The 16,419-nt window shown below is 53.5% G+C and overlaps 5 protein-coding genes across 5 annotated transcripts; 2 read left to right on the forward strand and 3 right to left on the reverse strand.

Annotated features, from left to right (window-relative positions):
- Positions 1–781: 781 nt before the first annotated feature.
- Positions 782–1,111, forward strand: CABS01_16519 (uncharacterized protein; the record flags this gene model as incomplete). The annotated part of the gene is made up of 2 exons (XM_060549849.1): positions 782–818; positions 879–1,111. 2 exons carry the CDS (start codon positions 782–784, stop codon positions 1,109–1,111), a joined length of 270 nt encoding a protein of 89 aa, XP_060405451.1.
- On the reverse strand, positions 860–8,320 carry CABS01_16520 (uncharacterized protein; the record flags this gene model as incomplete). Its single annotated transcript, XM_060549850.1, has 9 exons — positions 860–1,100; positions 1,571–1,638; positions 1,783–1,923; positions 1,984–3,866; positions 4,179–4,266; positions 4,373–5,254; positions 5,341–5,981; positions 6,100–7,822; positions 8,033–8,320. 9 exons carry the CDS (start codon positions 8,318–8,320, stop codon positions 860–862), a joined length of 5,955 nt encoding a protein of 1,984 aa, XP_060405452.1.
- A 673-nt stretch (positions 8,321–8,993) lies between these two features.
- Positions 8,994–10,290, forward strand: CABS01_16521 (uncharacterized protein; the record flags this gene model as incomplete). The annotated part of the gene is made up of 3 exons (XM_060549851.1): positions 8,994–9,307; positions 9,470–10,065; positions 10,121–10,290. 3 exons carry the CDS (start codon positions 8,994–8,996, stop codon positions 10,288–10,290), a joined length of 1,080 nt encoding a protein of 359 aa, XP_060405453.1.
- Positions 10,291–12,957: 2,667 nt separating this feature from the next.
- Positions 12,958–13,712, reverse strand: CABS01_16522 (uncharacterized protein; the record flags this gene model as incomplete). Its single annotated transcript, XM_060549852.1, has 2 exons — positions 12,958–13,075; positions 13,123–13,712. Coding segments are annotated over 2 exons (708 nt in total), but the record flags the coding sequence as incomplete, so codon positions are not given.
- A 2,129-nt stretch (positions 13,713–15,841) lies between these two features.
- On the reverse strand, positions 15,842–16,321 carry CABS01_16523 (FAD binding domain-containing protein; the record flags this gene model as incomplete). The annotated part of the gene is made up of 1 exon (XM_060549853.1): positions 15,842–16,321. The coding sequence occupies one exon, from the start codon at positions 16,319–16,321 to the stop codon at positions 15,842–15,844; it is 480 nt and encodes a 159-aa protein (XP_060405455.1).
- Between the last annotated feature and the right edge of the window lie 98 nt (positions 16,322–16,419).

The raw sequence follows: 16,419 nt of genomic DNA on the forward strand, positions 1-16,419 counted from the left end.
CTCAATGCTGTATTGTCAAGTACAGTGTCGAAACCTTCTACCGCGGTGAGCTATCGATCTCGCGTTGGGCGAATACGCCGTGATTCGCTGCCTACGTCCTGTGGGTTATGTTGTTAAAACCCCTCCTCGCATTCAATAGTCCTTGGCGCTTTCCTGGCGTAATGTGTGCGCCGCGCGGTGTGGGCCCGCGTCCTCTCGTCTTGTGATAAACGGTATCAGACGGTGGTTGGGGCAGCGCCACCCCTAAGACTGCGGTACACTGTGGACTCATAGGCGTTCCAACTACAAAGGTTCGGAACAGCCGCAAAAACTTACTCGACACGTTGCCTTTTGCCTTCCGTTAGGAAGGTTAACTTCTCCATCCGCGAGGGGGGGAAAAAGTCCCTATGCCTTGATTCACCCCTGTCGCGCGCTCTGTGATTGGTGCGTAAGAAATCGATCGTCATTGGCTGTAGATAATCTACAACCAATCGCAAAGCTTTCTCAGTCAGTCAGCCAATCAGCTTCCATCCACCTCTGCTTGGGCCAATCAGCGTTAGGATCTGTCGCGATACGATCCTTCCCCTTGCTTACCCGCTTTCTTACCGATTTTCCGGTTTAATTCCCGCCCCACTCGCCGTCGTTCTTCTCTCGCCGCTTACCCCTGGCTCAACTTTGTTTGAGCTACTCTGCTTATCTCTCTTCTTTGTCTACCAATTTTGCTTCTTCTTCCTCATATAAGTAGAAACTCCCGTTGTTTCCCTCCACCCCGGCTGCTTCTCGGGCATCGCCGGCCTTCTCGATGTCTACCTCTCAGCCTCCTCCCGTTCTTTGCGACAGTAAGCTCACTTCTTCCTTCACCCGCTTGATTACTTGGATTTCACTGACGGCTTCTCCAGCCGGCGGCGACCTGCTGGATCGGCTTCATGTTGAAGACTCTAGGCGCACCAGCAGAGCTGTGGAGGTCTTGTCCTGTTCTCCCGTGACCCGCGAGCTTGTTCCCCGAAAACAGGGCAAACCGCTCTCCTTGGGCCACGGTTATCGTGTCGTTGCTGCCCTGGCACAGGCCACCGGCGTTGAGCGCCGTCCCCCATGCAACCGATGCGCCCGCGCGAATGGGCCTTGGAAGTAGTGCGTGGTACTGCAGTCCCCCGAGGGCATACAGGCTACGAAAGGCGGCTGTGCCAACTGTTGGTGGAACAACGCGGGTTCTCGGTGTAGCTACCGCACGTCTACCCTACCTTGTTCTGTTTCACGCCCAGCTTGTGTTAACCCTCTAATCAGACGCCTCCTTTGCTAGACGTTCGAGCGTACCATTGGGTTTGATCGGTCAGCCGCCGGGCACGCTCGCCGATTGTTTCCCTGCGCTGGATCGGTGGGAAATGGAGCTCGAGACTCTCGGGAACCCAGGCATCACCTCACGTGCCTCCACACTGGCTAGGATGAACGCATCCGAGCTAGTCGCTCAATATAAGTCCCTAACATCAAGGCTAGACGCGGTCCACGCCTCGATGGCGCACCTATCACACGAGTCTCAACAACTGGGCCAACAGGTTTCGGAAATTTCTTTGATCTTGTCTTTCCAACGTACATTTGAGACGCGAAGGAATGCGGCTGATCCTGTACGGCCTCGGGCCGCACCTGCTGCTCATCCACTCTCTTCGCCCGATATTGGGATCCACGAGAATGGGCGAGACAACACCAACCGCGACCAACCCAGGACCAATTCAGACGAAGATGTATCTGATCCATTACCGGAGTGTGAATGAGCTACTCTTCCACAATTGACGATTCTACGGGCACTGTTCCGCCCCCTTGTTGTTCGCGTCTCCGCCGCGCCTCGAATTCTTTGACTGTCGTCTCTGCGACCAGCTTCAGCCTCTTGGCTCCCTCGACCAGCTCCTCCGGCATACGTGCCTCTAGGAACTGGCTCACGTTCAGCGGCTGTATAAGAGCTATATCGTCAAAGCGCCGCACGCGGGATAGCTGCACATACATACTCACTGGGTCGCATCTTTCGACCTCTCCTGCAATTCTCCCCGTCGTTCTCCCGTACAGCCCCAGCAGCGTCTTGCCCAGTGTCCGCCCCTGAGCCTTGAAGTCGGTCAACGCGAAGCCTGGTGTGCACGGCAGCCCTGTCCGGACGAGCCCCAGCTTTGTATTGCAATCTCGCAAACCGGGCCGGAGTGTTTTGGCATGCTTCTCCGGGACTCGGAAGTTGGCTGACGGCAACATCACGGTATCGGGTGGCAGGTGAGGAAACGCCAGCCCTATCGTCTCTTCGGAACGGAGGAGGATACCGCTGGGCGGCCCGAGGAACACAGACAGCTTCTCAGTTATGACAATCTCCTCAAGCCCCGGTGGGTGGAGGATCCCCGCAGCTGTGAACTCTGCGCCATTGACCACCTTGAGACCCATGTACCTGTTCTCGGTGATCACGACCGGCATACCTTCGACGTAAGGGAACAAACCGGCCGCGCTCAACTTGCCCTCGTCTCCCAACAGCATAGCTGCTCTTCTCTCGGCTGCTGTAGGTATCCGCGACTCCCACCTGTGGTTCGATAGGTATATTGACACCCGACGACCAGTTTCCGCGCCGTACGCCAGGGCCGCATGTAACGTGAGTTCCCACCTGTGGCGGTTCAGGGGGATCACAGCACGCCTGCCGCCGGAGAAATCGAATTTCGATTTGCCGTCATACCGTGCCCCCAGCATAGCTGCGTCCTCTCTCGTCTGTCTGCCCTCTCGAAGGCGCTCAAGAAAACCAAGCAATTGGGTGTCTCCCTCAGCCCGCTTCTGCTCTTCGAGCATCACGACATTGGTGAAGCCCTGCCATAGTTTCTTGGCCTCGGACTCCTTCCAGCGTCTCTCTGCTGCTCGGCTGCTCGATCTTGTGCTCCCCGTAACCGCGATATCTCCCCCGGTATTGCTAAGCAGGCTCTTTTGCAGTACGGGCGGGAATTGGAGGAAGTCGCCGGTCAATACGACAACTGGTATGCCACCGAACCACTTCTCCGGGAAGCCTCTCAGCATTCTGAGCTTTTTGTCGATATCGTATAACGTTTGAAGCCCAAGCATGCTGGTCTCGTCGATTACAAGGACATCCCGCCTCCGCCATCGCTCTTTGGCCCTTTCTAGATTGGTAGACGACAGTGGCTCTACGGTGGCGCCTTCCGCGTCTCGGAAGGCTAGCCCTACGGCGGAGTGGATCGTGGTGCCGCCGATCCCTGCTGCGGCTGTCCCTGACGTTGCTGTGATGACGAGTCGACTGGACGCTTCCTTGGCTGCAAAGACCTCTTTCAGTGTATCGATGAGCCATGACTTGCCGGTCCCGCCTCCTCCGCCGATATATTGCAGGTGTTGTCGATCAGCGCCGTTCACTCGCTGCTCGTCGAGTGCCTCACAGATGAGGCCAAGCGCGATCGTTTGCATTCGGTTCAACGTCCTATCCGCACCGATGACCGCTCCTGCCCGCTGAAAGGTATCGGCTGCTGTGATGTTGACCCACGTTGCCGCAGGTTTCGAACTGCCTTCTTCGGGACGGGCTGGGAACCCCGCATAGGCCTCGCCGTCGCCGAACCCCGTTTCCGCACCGGGGTGGAACAGCCCCGCGCCAAGTTCATCACCTTCGATTGCCAGCATTCTCTCTTTGTGGAACCGTTCCTGTGCTGCCTTGGTGGCTTTCAGATGCCGCATCGGCATTTTCATCTGCGCATGCGGCTGGGTGTTACTATTCTGTACCGCAGGATGATCCTCTAGGCCGGAGAACCCGAATGTGTCTAATGTTTCCAGTAGCCCTTGGATGCCTGGAGAATCATGTGCGACTCCTGCGCCATCTTGCAGGCTGAAAACGGCATCGTGAAACGTATGCCTCAAATCCGTCTTGTCTGGGTACCATTCCCCGCCAGGCTCTTGGTCCTCCTCTGCCCCGTCGAACTCGTATCCTTCGTCGCCCTCGCTCCGGCTGGCCCAAAGCCTAGCATCTCTCTTTGCGTCTTCTGCGCTCTTTTGAAGAAGCCGGATGTTGTTCACGATGGCTTGAACCCGACCAGGGAGTTCCGTGTGTAAGTTCTTCCAGATATCGACGGGATCCTGGCCGGTGGATTGCACAAAGGTTTCCCAGGGTACGAACAGGCCGAGTAGTAAAACTGCAGATCTGCTGATATTAAGCTATCAGGCAGCTTGCAATATAGACATACATCTATACTTGCCTTCTGTAGTACCCTTCTTCTGTGTTTTGGGCATCGTGGTCAAGGTGGCCGGTAACGACAGGTATCGCTTGGCATGCTTCCGGAAGTAACTCTTGTGTCCAGGACTCGTGGCCCGGCATTCGAGGATCAAAGGGTATGAACCGTGCCTGATCGATCCTAGTCCTGCGTCCGACCCTCCGTACGCGGACCATGGAGACGTATTCGTAAAAACAGAGCTCTCGCAGAAGCAGGCCACGATACGCGTACGCTTCGGACGACGGCAAAGTGATGCCGCCGGCGCCGAATCCGATCGTTTCGGGGACTACCCGCTGCTGCATCTCCGGTCCTGCTGCTTCGCGAAGGCCTCCCCAACGACGGAAGACTGCCCAGTAGAGCGTGCTGAGATAAACGTTGGCCCAGCTTGTCTCGCTACAGTAGCTGTTTTTATACCCGAGGAGGTTGCTGCAAACCTCGACGGCTGATAGTTCTCGGCTAGTGAAGATCTGGTTAGCCGTACGAGCAAGGAACCGCCGGGTCTTGTTGTTCCGCTGCGCCGCCTTCTCCGTGCCATCCCCAGCAGCCAGGGCATGGTCGTCATCTTCATCAGCCATCCCGTCAAACACCGTCTTGACCAGCGCTGCCCTTTTCCAAAGCGGCGTGTCCAGTTTCGTCGAGTAGTTCGTAGCGTAGTACACCATCGAAAGCCCGGCTGAATTGGTCGGGAGAAATGCCGTATCGGTATTGTGGCGCATGGCTACTGCTAAGGCCGGGCTGTATCTGTTGATTCGTTCGTGGTTTCGGCGTACGTGCAGAAGCCCGTCGTTGGTGAACTCGGTTCGCTCGCGCAGTGCCCATGGTGCTTTGAAGCGACAGGGGTGTCGATTTCTGGCCTTGTTCTTCTTGTCATGAAAGCTGTACTTCGTGCATGTCGCCCCGCAACTGTGCATCTGACACCGGTGCGCGACCCAGTTCGCCTCGGCATCGAAGACTTCGTCTAGGCTCGCGATGTCTTCGGTCAGATGCCTGATATCGGCAAATACGCTCTCCCATCGACGGTATCGCCGCGCCTTACCTTCGTCGCAACACTAAGCATACACCATTAGTGCCTCGTTCCAATCTCACAGAACGGTATACGCGCCTCGCTGAACACCGAATCGACATATTGGCACACCTGCTCTGCGTAGCCTGCATTGTTCGGCTCGGCAATATCTTTAAACAAGTCCGGGAGCCTAAGATTGGCGTCCAGCCACAAGAGCCCATGTAAGTGGAGAGCGCCACGCTCGTTCGTCTCGACGCAGCCGAAATAGCATGAAAGCTTGCCAAATATCGATCCTTCACCAACAGAAACACAATGCTGGAAGAAAAGCCCTAACTCTCGGTGGAAAAACTTGGCTGAACTAACCGCATCTCGAACGACGTGCTGGACGCGACCGATCTGCTTCCGGAACTTATCCATCAGCTGTTCGGCCTGCGCTCCATCCGCTACCCGAAAGGCGGCGAGTTTCATGTTGACCTCGTTGGTGAGGTCGTTCGGGTTGATGGTGTACCAGACACTTGGCATCCCATGCTTCAGACATAGCGACTTTATCTTTCTCCTCGAGTGGAGGCGCTCTTCGTTCGACATGTGCTGTCGTTGCCCAAACGCGCTCAGCTCCCGAATCAAGTACGCCATTTTCTTGTTGGAAGTAGCCCGTGTCTCACGGTATTCTTGCTCCGCCTCTTCGATCTCGTCGGCGGTGAGAGATGTCACGATCTGCTCGATGTCAGCAAATGAGCTTCTCTTCATCCGCAGATAACTGATCCGCCGGTTCTCTGCCCGAACCAGCATATTGAACACCAAAAACGCGAAGGTTGGGTGTGTGGCGAAGTGAGCCCCTAGCACTGCGTTACTAACTTCACTCGTGCATGCGAAAGTAGACGTGCTACTTACCGTGCCTTTGTAGGCAGAGGCGGGCCCACGTCCGGAGATAGAATCCGTTCGGCTTGTATCCCTTGCGGACATGCGGCTCGTCCGACTCCGGCCCGTACTCATCGTCTCCTTCTTCCTCCAATATCCTGGGACCGCCCCGGCCCCATGGAAACAGACAGGGGAAAGTCTTGGGGAAGAAATCGGGATCGTTCGAGTCGGCGAAGTCTCCGCTTCTGCTGCTCACTATGTAGGCTTCCGTATCCCGGTACCTAAGTCTGGTATCTTCGGTATCATTCTTTCGCTTTTGGCCTCGCCGCCATTGGCAACCTCTCATTGTTGCTTTGCGGAGGAGTCGAAGTCGTTCTTGCGGGCTATGCTCTCCCGCTATTTCAGTAGCCATCAGCCCAGTCGAGGTCAACTCTGAGAGTTCTTCCTCTACACGGCGAGGATCCATCTCATCTGGATCGCGCCCGCCTATACGGGGCCCGCCTAGCCTAGCATTACTTTCAGCTTCGAGCTGTGCAGCATCGGTTTCTCTATCTTCTAGGCTTGCGATGACCTCGTGGGCATCGCGCAGTGGCTCGTCAGGTCGGCCTCGCTCGGCCGGGGGGACGTAGTGACCTGTCCGGATCTCGTCCTCGGCACGCAGCTCGTACGGTACCATCCTCTCGAAGAGTACGCGTGGGACTTCGGTTCCAGGACACCATTTCCCCCAGGCCTGCAGGCGATCTTCACTGATAACGATATCTCGGTAGAGTGAGTTGTTCGCCCGGAGCCACACGAGAGCACGTTTGAGATGTTGCGGGTTGACCGATAACATGAAGCTTAGGTCGGATGGCACCGGTGTCCGGGGACCGACGAAACAGACGTGCAGTCTCTCCAGCTCTTCGACGAGTGGATGAGGCAAAACATTGGCTGCCAATCCTTGGACGTCGTTTGGAAAGACCGTGATATGGCCCCTCTTGTGTTTGCGATAGCGGCCACTCGTGGATTTTTCGACGTCGATGGTCAACTTCGTGATCCAGCCGCACGGCATGTGAATACCAATGAGGCGCTCCTCTAGCGGCGAGAGGTCCCTCAAAGCGCCAGGATACCTATGGACGCAGCCCAGCGACAAGTTGTTCACATGGCAGTCATACGGCAACTTCTCCTGCTGCAAGGAAGTCTTGCAATCGGAGCACACGGGGAAAGTCGCACCTGACGACCGGGGGAAGCACTGCACACACAGAAAATGATCTCTGTCCAGCTCCGGGATCTTGTCCTCAACCCTCGAGTAGAGAGGCTCCAGCTCAACCCAGGTGTATTCGACCAGCGACTTCGGAGACTGTTGTTGATAACACACTCTACAGTGATCAATGTCAAGAGTAGAGTCTTCGTTCATGCTTTCGTGAAACGCCTTGGTTCTCTGCAGAATCGTCGACCGTGGAACCGGTGCGCACCATGCACGATCCTCAGAGTCCATCTTCCTCTGCATGTGGCGGCGGTCTGCCCCTTGTATCATCCCCCGAATCTCCTCCTCTCTTGCCTCGTTTGCCTCCACTGTATCTTGTGACCCTTCGTGGTCGATTTGCCGGACAGTTCTTGGTATCAAGGGGCGAACTGGTAGACGCCCCGGGGGAATAGGGCCAAGCTGGGCATTAGGAACCGAAGGTTTGTCCCACGCACTGGCTAGAACTCTTGTACCAGGACTCTCTCGAACCTGTTTGGGCCGCTGCGAACCTAGGGCGACGGGCATACTAGAACTCTGCATCGATGTGGGGTGCCAGGAAAGTAGTCTTGGGCGATTACTTTGCTCCCACATAGTATCGTTATCGCGGGTCTTGCCATGTCTTCCGCGACCTCTCCTCGGGGCGAGGGGGGTCTGGTTTGGCGGAGGGACCAAGCCTTCACTGCACGTCGTCTGATTAGACGGTAGTCCGGGTAATGACGGCGAATGGATTCCCGTTAGACGTACAACATTTTCAGACGAAGGCGGTGGTGTTGGCAGCAACTTGCGAATCTGCACGGTTGGAGGTGTCGGATCGGCGCTGTAGGCTCTTTGTACTCTCTGTCTTGAAGAAGGTCTTGGTGGTGATCGCACTCGGCTTTGGGTCGTATGTGTACCGCTATCAGGTGAGGACGACGGAACTGGCGCCAGCGTTCGGTCCGTCTCCGAAAGAGCATCCGGTTCTTCGCTGGATAGTGTCGGTCTTGGTAGAATCGGGCGGAGATAATGGCTAGAGGAGGACGATGGTATCGGCATTTTTGTCATGCTGAATTCACAAATCAAATAGACTACGTCTCAACTGTTCAAGATGGTGAGAGCTACTCCGTTGCCTGCGACTATACGGACGTAAATTGGCAATAATGCTTCATCTCCTCTCTCTGCTTTGCAGAAGATACAGGCCACTACAACTTCTAGTCGCGATAGGTCATCTTATCACAGTGTCGTTCAAAGCAACTCGTTTGCCCTCAATCGGCTCCGCGCGAAGTCTTTACTCGCTTTGTGTTGCCAACAACAAGACCTCCCTCCTGCACTACTGCATACAACCCCGTATTGTCACTTAATTTGAACGAATCGAGAAACAGTGCTTCCCTCTCTGCCAATAGCGTCATTTGGACGCACCCTGTCGTTCCCACTTTGTGTGAATAATACTACACTACTAAGCAGGTGTCTCCTCATCAACCTGAGATAATCAAACTTAAATCAACCGCCAGGCCCGAGTTCTTCCATGAATTCCTTGTCCAAGGCGTAGGATGAAGACCTTCTCCTGCAATCTGTTTTTTCTCTGCCTGCTTGTTTGCGGAGACAGCCTCTTTCTTAAAGGCCAAGTTTGCCGCGGCCCGATTCGCTTTTTCCCCCAACATTGTGACCTCCACCGACCCCAACACACTTCGATTCCTGACCGCATTGCCTTACATCATTCCCAGACAGCATGAGTGCAGAAAAGCCCGACTTAGTTGCCTATTGGCCAAAGCCTGAGCTGAAGCCGCCTTCGCCGTGGAGTCTTCCACTCACGATGTCCGCCGTCGGGAAAATAGTAGCCACCGAAACTTTGGATAGAGACTTCCAAGTGTTCCGTTACCAGAACTGGTCCGGCCAGATCCAGATTCCACTTCATACGCCGGGATGGCTGGCCAACACGTTTCCTGGCATTCTTGACGCCTCGCATGCCGACGCTTTGTCCCTGGACCTGTCTCGCTTCCATTTGGGAGGTTTATCAGCCACAGACGAATGGGAAGATCAGTGGTTTAGCATCATCTGCGAACCCCACTTCAGCTATGTCCCTTGTGGTCTGTCTGGCGAGGAGGACATAGGATATTAGCGTCTGGCATGGGTCCAAGACGACGCCCTTATGCCGTAAGCTCCCCAGGTCCCCAGCTCCAGAATACTTGTCCTAAGGCTGTTTAGTATTTCTGAGCGTGTTTGCGTCGACCTACCTCTTCGATTTCCCATTACCCCGCCGTTCGTGGCCTTCAACGGGTTTGTCGACACCCAGAAGTTCCCCCTGGCTGACAATCCCTCCGTCGGCCTCGACGGCGTGACCAGAAATTCATCAGCTGTTTTCAGAATCTGGTCGAAATTTACCGTCACCGAGGCGGCGCATACTCCGAAGACGGGGTGGTATGCCAACCACGTATACGCCATGCTTCCTAAATGCAAGCCGCACATGAAGAAGAAATGTGAAGACTACCATGCCGACACAACTCCGTTCCGGAAGCACGGGAAAAAGGCCTATGTCACTGGCTACCTCCATGGTTTCTGCAACAAGGCCGTCGTCTTTTCTGAAAGCTGCCCTTACAACCCCCTCGAGTTCGTCCCGCTCATCGAGATTCTGAAAATTGACTGGGCGGCTGGTGAGCCAAGGCAGAATCCGGGAGCCCGCGACCTCCTCGCCACGCCGTCCAAGCCAGAAACCCCCAACCGCGGCAAAGGGAGGTTTGTCTTTGATCCCCTTGCCCAGATGACCGCAGACGCGAAAGGGCCAGCCACCCCATCCAAGTCAAGTAAGTAACGGCTGGAACGGCTCGTAGAATAAGCTGACACCGCTTGAATCACAAGTTTCGGACACCCTCGTAGATGACGATGATCCGTTCTCGGTCAACGGACTTCATGAAGTCCCGCCTACCGGCTCGAAGCGGTCCGGGGAGATTGAGGTCCTCGACGACAGCGACGACGGCGCTAGCCCGACCAAGCGGCCCAAACGGGGGAGTTTACGCGGAAGGAAGTAGGCTGTCTTGCCTTGATTAGCGAATTACTACAGCTAAACTCTCCATGTACACATCATCTCGTCTCTTATACTTCTCTTCCATGTTTGTTTCAATCCTCACGGCAAATTGTTGTCAAATATCATCCCGCAGTGTCAACGAAAACTCGCTGCATTCTGTTTCTCCACTTGTGCCATTTGAAGTAACCACATCAAGAGCCGCCATGCTTCGTATAACAAGACCTTCGGCTTGTCAGCTATCCTCTGACGACACCGAAGACCTGGATCCGAATCACGACGGAACCGATTTTTGCTTTTCCTATTTTTCTCTTCTTGGTTGGGCGACTCTACCACCGGCGTGATACGACTATGTATACGTATGACTCCGTCACTGCTCCAGACATATGGCCGCCCATTCGTTCGCCAAACTCACCCTGGCTGCGTCAGAAATCGTAACGTTCTTCCTAACGGAAGGTCTTCCAACAGGCGGCTTGCCCGCCGTTCCCCAGTTAGCGAATTACTACAGCTAAGCTCTTCATGTACACATCATTTCGTCTCTTATACTTCTCGTCCATGTTCGTTTCAATCCTCACGGCAAACTGTTGTCAAATATCATCCCGCATTGTCAACGAACACTCGCTGCATTCTGTTTCTTCGTAAGGAGATCCTTCCAGTGATGCTTGGTCGCCTTTGTCCCACCAGAAAGCGCCACCTCTGTATTTTCATCTCACGTTTCCAACCGAGTCTTGACACCTGTGATATGGAGTACGAAAGTGTGCTAAGAAACGTACCCGAAGCAGTGCGCAAGGGCAAAGGATGCGCGCGCGTATCCGTATTAGAACGCTGGCGAGGTTTCAATCGTTCGCCGATTTAGGCACGGTCTTGAAGAAGTGAACCGACAGCAACGCAAAACAGCGAGACGATACCGTTGATTCTCAGTGGCGAAAGGGCATACACGAAGTCGAGGGCGGGCTCGACTAGTAGACAGGTACAGGAAAGTCGCTAGTATCGCCAATAGAAGCAGATGAACATGAAAGATCGCCTGTCTTGTACGCTGCAATGGCTGCCTGAATTAGTGAACGGCTGGCTCACGGCTAAACCCCGCCCAAATTCCCAGCCTCACAGCCATCAGCACCTCAACCAGCCCGATCAATCCATAATTATACAGCTAGCAAAAGACTGTGGTTTCAGTGCCGATGATGTACCACTTCGTCTATCTGGTTTCATTGGCTCACCCTTCAAAGTCAGGACGTCCTTCATGGATACACTCTTGTTGCCAAAGGCTTTGAGACGTTGGGCCTAGCTCGCCCCCGCCATGAGAATGAGGTATACAATCCACTTCTCCCGATTCAGGGAGAACACCATTTCGTCTGATTGGGACGGAAAAAAATTAATTCTATCATTATACTACGACAGTGGCGTATACAAGCATGTCTTGTTCCCCAGTTGGACTGGAACGCCTCTGTTCGACCCCACTAAGAAAGCAGTCAACACGGGCATTGACGCAGTTGCCCAGGCGCATAAGAAGTCACTTAATTGAGTGTTCTTCATGGCGATGCAGAGCCACGCAACATGCTACGCAACAACAGCGTTGGGGGTGGAGGTATTGTGGTGGTGAACTTCGAGCGGACGGATATCAGCCGCCGCTCACCTCTTGGTTCACTCAGTTTGAACCTCCAGAAAAAGAGGAAGCAGAGGAAAATTGACTTAATCCCAGAATCAGGGGTACTAGAAGTTTGGGAAAGAACAAGGCTCAGTGATGCCACATATCGAGATATGTTGAAGCTTTACAGCAGAAGCATGCTGTCAAGTTGGCCAGTGAGATGTGAGAGATACTGCTTGGCGGCTCCAAAGAACTCGTCCTTCTCAAGTTGCATGTCTTGCAATGTTCGGGATAGTGATAACAAGACAAACTACGACACATTGAAAGGACAAGTATATGGAGAAGAAGGGGTAGTCTAGTCGTGGTAAACAACCGGGGGCCGCCTATGTCAGCTCTTCCCGACTGACTATTTTTTATCACACAAAAAGAGCGGGGGATAGCCGTGGAGATCAATGGGAGGGGCAGGGCCATGTCCTCAGGACCCAGCCGCGATAGACCTGTATCGACACGGGACGCTGTCGTCCAAGATGGCGACACTGACCGATTGTCCTTCCCCACTGCGGTTGTTATCGTGCTCTAGAGGTGCGTTCGACATCATGGTTTCTGAACTTGTTTCGTATTGAATGGCCTTTCGTAACGGATCTATTCTATCAAGATTGAAAGGACTACGAGTTGCCACTTGTTCAAGACGATTGAAACAACTTTTCCACCTGCGCTGTACCATATTTGTCTGTGATGCGTCGATCGATTTGGACTTGGGGATGGCTAGCTTTCTTTATTATCGTCACCTTTGTCTCGGCAGCTTTTGTTGAAGTCGAGTTGCTGGCAGCGAGGGCGTAACTGAATTGGCGAGCGTTCGAATTTTGATGACGTTGTGGGTTGTAGGGAGAGGCAGGAGCTTCCTTCTGTCCAGATCCGGCGATCTTCTTGGAATGACACCTTTTCAATGACAGCCCGGCATCCGTGTTTTGCTAGGATGGACTAGGCGGCCGGGCACGGAGAGTCTAAATGACGGAAGCGAAGGCTTGCGCGACAAGCCGTGCAGCGTATTTCCGTCGGCCATAATATCCTGGCTGGGGATGTACGCATTTACTCTGAGCAATGATAAGTGAGAGGGGCATTGGCTTTGGAGTAGAAGTCCGAGTCGCATAAATACAAAAAGGGATTTAAAGGCCGGGAATTCAAGTAAGCGACGTAATGGATCCGACTATTTCTCAGTCAAATTGGCTCGACGAAGGGCAACGGTTCACTTACATGACGAACGCTGGGAATGCCATCATCAGAGCAACCTGATAGTCTTGATTGTAACCTGGCTCCGGAAGCATGCGGCGTGAATTCTTCATAGCTTGAAGCATCGAGTCACCAAAACCATCTACAAGATGGAGGGGCACACAATAGTCTTCCTTCAAACCATTGTAAGCCAATCCGCTCGGGGTAAATCGTTGGAATACCACCCAATGGATCATTCTACATCCAGACTCGAATTCTGGATGCAGTGCGGCGCCCTCTTCGGAGGCTATATCGGCTGCCAAGTGACCGATGGTTCGTGATAAGAAGGGTTTCGAGTGGTCGACCGCTTGCGGTCCTGGGACGGGCTGATATCCTTGGTCTGGGTGTTTTGGGCCGACTTCGCTTTTGGATTGGTTTGCTTCCACACCAAAAGTCATGGATCTTGTGTGTAAAGGAGCGTCCCTTCCGGAGGCTGCAACAGATACGAGTTGATCATTGGACCGTGGCAAGAGTGCCCTGAAGCGACCGGTAGTCCGTGACCTTACGGGGCCTCTATGTTGTCTTCGATAAGAGCATTTAATCCTTCGATTTTGGCAGCGTTGGCATGGCGATCCCGAGCTGCATCTCGTCTTGGACGTAAAACATTGATCGCATATCTATGAAGAATGAATAAGCTTTATTGCTAGTCTAACTCGAGTCCTTACTTTCTTAAGACCGTGAAGGGATAACAAAGCAGATCAGAGAGTCCTTAAGACCTCGACTCACTTTTACGATTCGTGGTTCGTCTGCAGATACGCATTCTTTGCATAGCTGACCTCCTTCGTAGGCCGGTTTCTGTTTCCAGCAGCGCTGGCAAGTCCTGGCAGATCATCAGATTGTACTTATAGAGAGCTGCGAGCTTACTGACATGGTAGAGTTCGCCTTCGTATCGAGAAGCCTGTGGCTTGTACGGCTTCCAGCAAAGTCCCGAGGCAAGGAAAAAGCTGCTTATTTATATTAAGGGCGTCGAGGCTCCGACCAATCAGAGAGGAATAGGTGCTGGTAGTAACGAGGCACTCAGTCCAAAGACCCCGGGATTCAGGTACACTGTCGTCTGCAAGGCACATGCTTAGGCCCTGAATCCTTGGTTTCTCTTAGTTTGGTACGATGACGCAGATAACAGTATCCGTGATACATTCCGGACTCTCAACGCTAGTGGTATAATGTAAGTTTCACGTTGAATGAGTCCAGCAGTCTGAGGATGCTGGCCAGTCTGGCCTTGAATGTTGTCCCTCAAACCCTTAGGTGCTTTTCATATCGCTCCAACCATGGGTACTCGCGGCCAAGTTTCTGACACCGGCATGCTCGTCGCCGCTGTATCTCCCAGCCTTCTTCCCATTTTCACCCTAGTCTACCTCCAGAAACGAAATTAAGACTTCCTGCCAAGTAGATGGTTTTGATGGGCGGTTACTCGGCCCATAAACACCCCTGCCGGAGCTGCTGGAGCTAATGCTGCTACAAGGTAGGCCAGCAAGCCACCATGACCCCCGTCTTGCTCGCAATACGTACATATACGCATTACCCGACTCACCGACCTAAGCCATCCAGGACTTTAGGAAACTTACCTTGAAGTCTGTTAGCAAGCAAGGAACTTACACATCAGCCAGAATTGTCGTTCGTGGCATTCACATCCTACCCCTGGGTGTGCCCGGCAGGTCTTGATGCCAATCCGCCCGCCAAGCGAGACCTGCGGTATTCCCACTCAGTAGCGCCCGAAAACTCGATAGTGTGCCGCTGGCCATGCAAGCATCCCAACGTCCGCGCGTCCCGGGTATCTGTGTATGTACCAGTGCTTGCTTTCTTAAGACAGTCACTGTCTAGCGACATGCAAACGACACAGCCAAAGCTCATTACCGAGACTTCACGGATTTCCGTCGTTCTGGACCTGCTCTTCGCCGATTCGGTTACCGAGACATACGGAGACCACAAAGATCCTGACATACTCAAAATCCACAGATGACTCATTGCATTTGAGCTAGATGTTTTGGAAAAATATGACTCTTAATTGCAGTTGCGAAATCCGCGCCACATCGAAGCTCCCCCGCTATGATTCTTGGGGATGGTCCTTCAGACGTCCCCAGCGCTCCATTCAAATACAGATTGTGGCACCTATCGAAAGAACAACTCGTCTCGTATGTTGTGAGGAGCATAGATTGGAGCATGTCTCGCTTGGCAGACTCTCACGCTTGTGCGATTTCAACATCGACTCTGCACCATTGGTGCGGTCCTCGAGGCTTTGGCACGTTGATTGTTCCGATCTAGAGTTTGGTTCGCATGCATCGAACGTCCACGCATGCCGACTTCATCCCTAGCACCTCACGAGACTCGATCACGGATTGTCTCAAGATCATGTCAATTTCTTTATCCGTGATAGTGCTACTTCCATATCATCTATGTGAATCACAAATCATGAAAATCTCCATCGTGAAGATGAGAGATTGACACAAGCCCAACGTGGCATTTGAAGCACCCTTATGTCAATCGGGCAGTGCGAGTGCATGCGCAGCTCTCGACAGACGGCTCAGGGTCAACATCTTCAAACAACTAATATTATGGTCCCATGTGTCTATCATCTATTACTGTCATATTTTCTCTTTATCAGTCAAAGCCAAGCAAGCAATAGCCTGCTCTTTGGCATCTGTATACTTGAAACGCTGCGGTCGTTCTTGTTCACTCCGCATCAAGCCCGCCGATCGTGTAGGACTTAGATGGGAATCCGGAAGCCCGTCTTCCGCAGGTCCTGGAAAACTCGGTTTCGGTCGTATTCCAACGAAACGTTCCTCAGAAAGTGGACTATGTCCTCGCCATAGTGCAGGAGTGGTTTCTGATCGAGACCGCTGTAGTTCAAAAACTCCCAGTCCTTTTGGAGTTTCTCATCATCAGCAAACTTGTTGATGACACGCTCAAGTTTGAGTAAGAGAGGAAAGATCAACTTCTGGTTCTCTGCGGTATCCACCGTGAGTGCTAGGAGCCACATGAGAGCCGGACCGTCTGCGACCACCCTCCCAAGGCCGAGGACGTTGCCACCTCGTTCGTCGCCATGGGCCACCATCGACTTGGTCACAGGCTGGAATTGAGTGAGAAGCTCAAAGTTGGAGGCTGGAGCTGCGAGCTGCATTCTCTCCGTGTATTCAGGCACGGTACGAAGAACAAAATCCATAACAGCGGCGCTGTGCGAGGTCATGCCTGTCCTCCAATTGGCGCTGTGTCATGGTCAGCCATGTTGCCCCTTCGGTGAACTTCGATACGAGACGTACTAGAGTCCTAGGGGAGTTGGTCCGG

Source organism: Colletotrichum abscissum (assembly GCF_030869225.1).
Source record: "Colletotrichum abscissum strain IMI 504890 chromosome Unknown Scaffold_105.1, whole genome shotgun sequence".
NCBI classification, from domain to species: domain Eukaryota; kingdom Fungi; phylum Ascomycota; class Sordariomycetes; order Glomerellales; family Glomerellaceae; genus Colletotrichum; species Colletotrichum abscissum.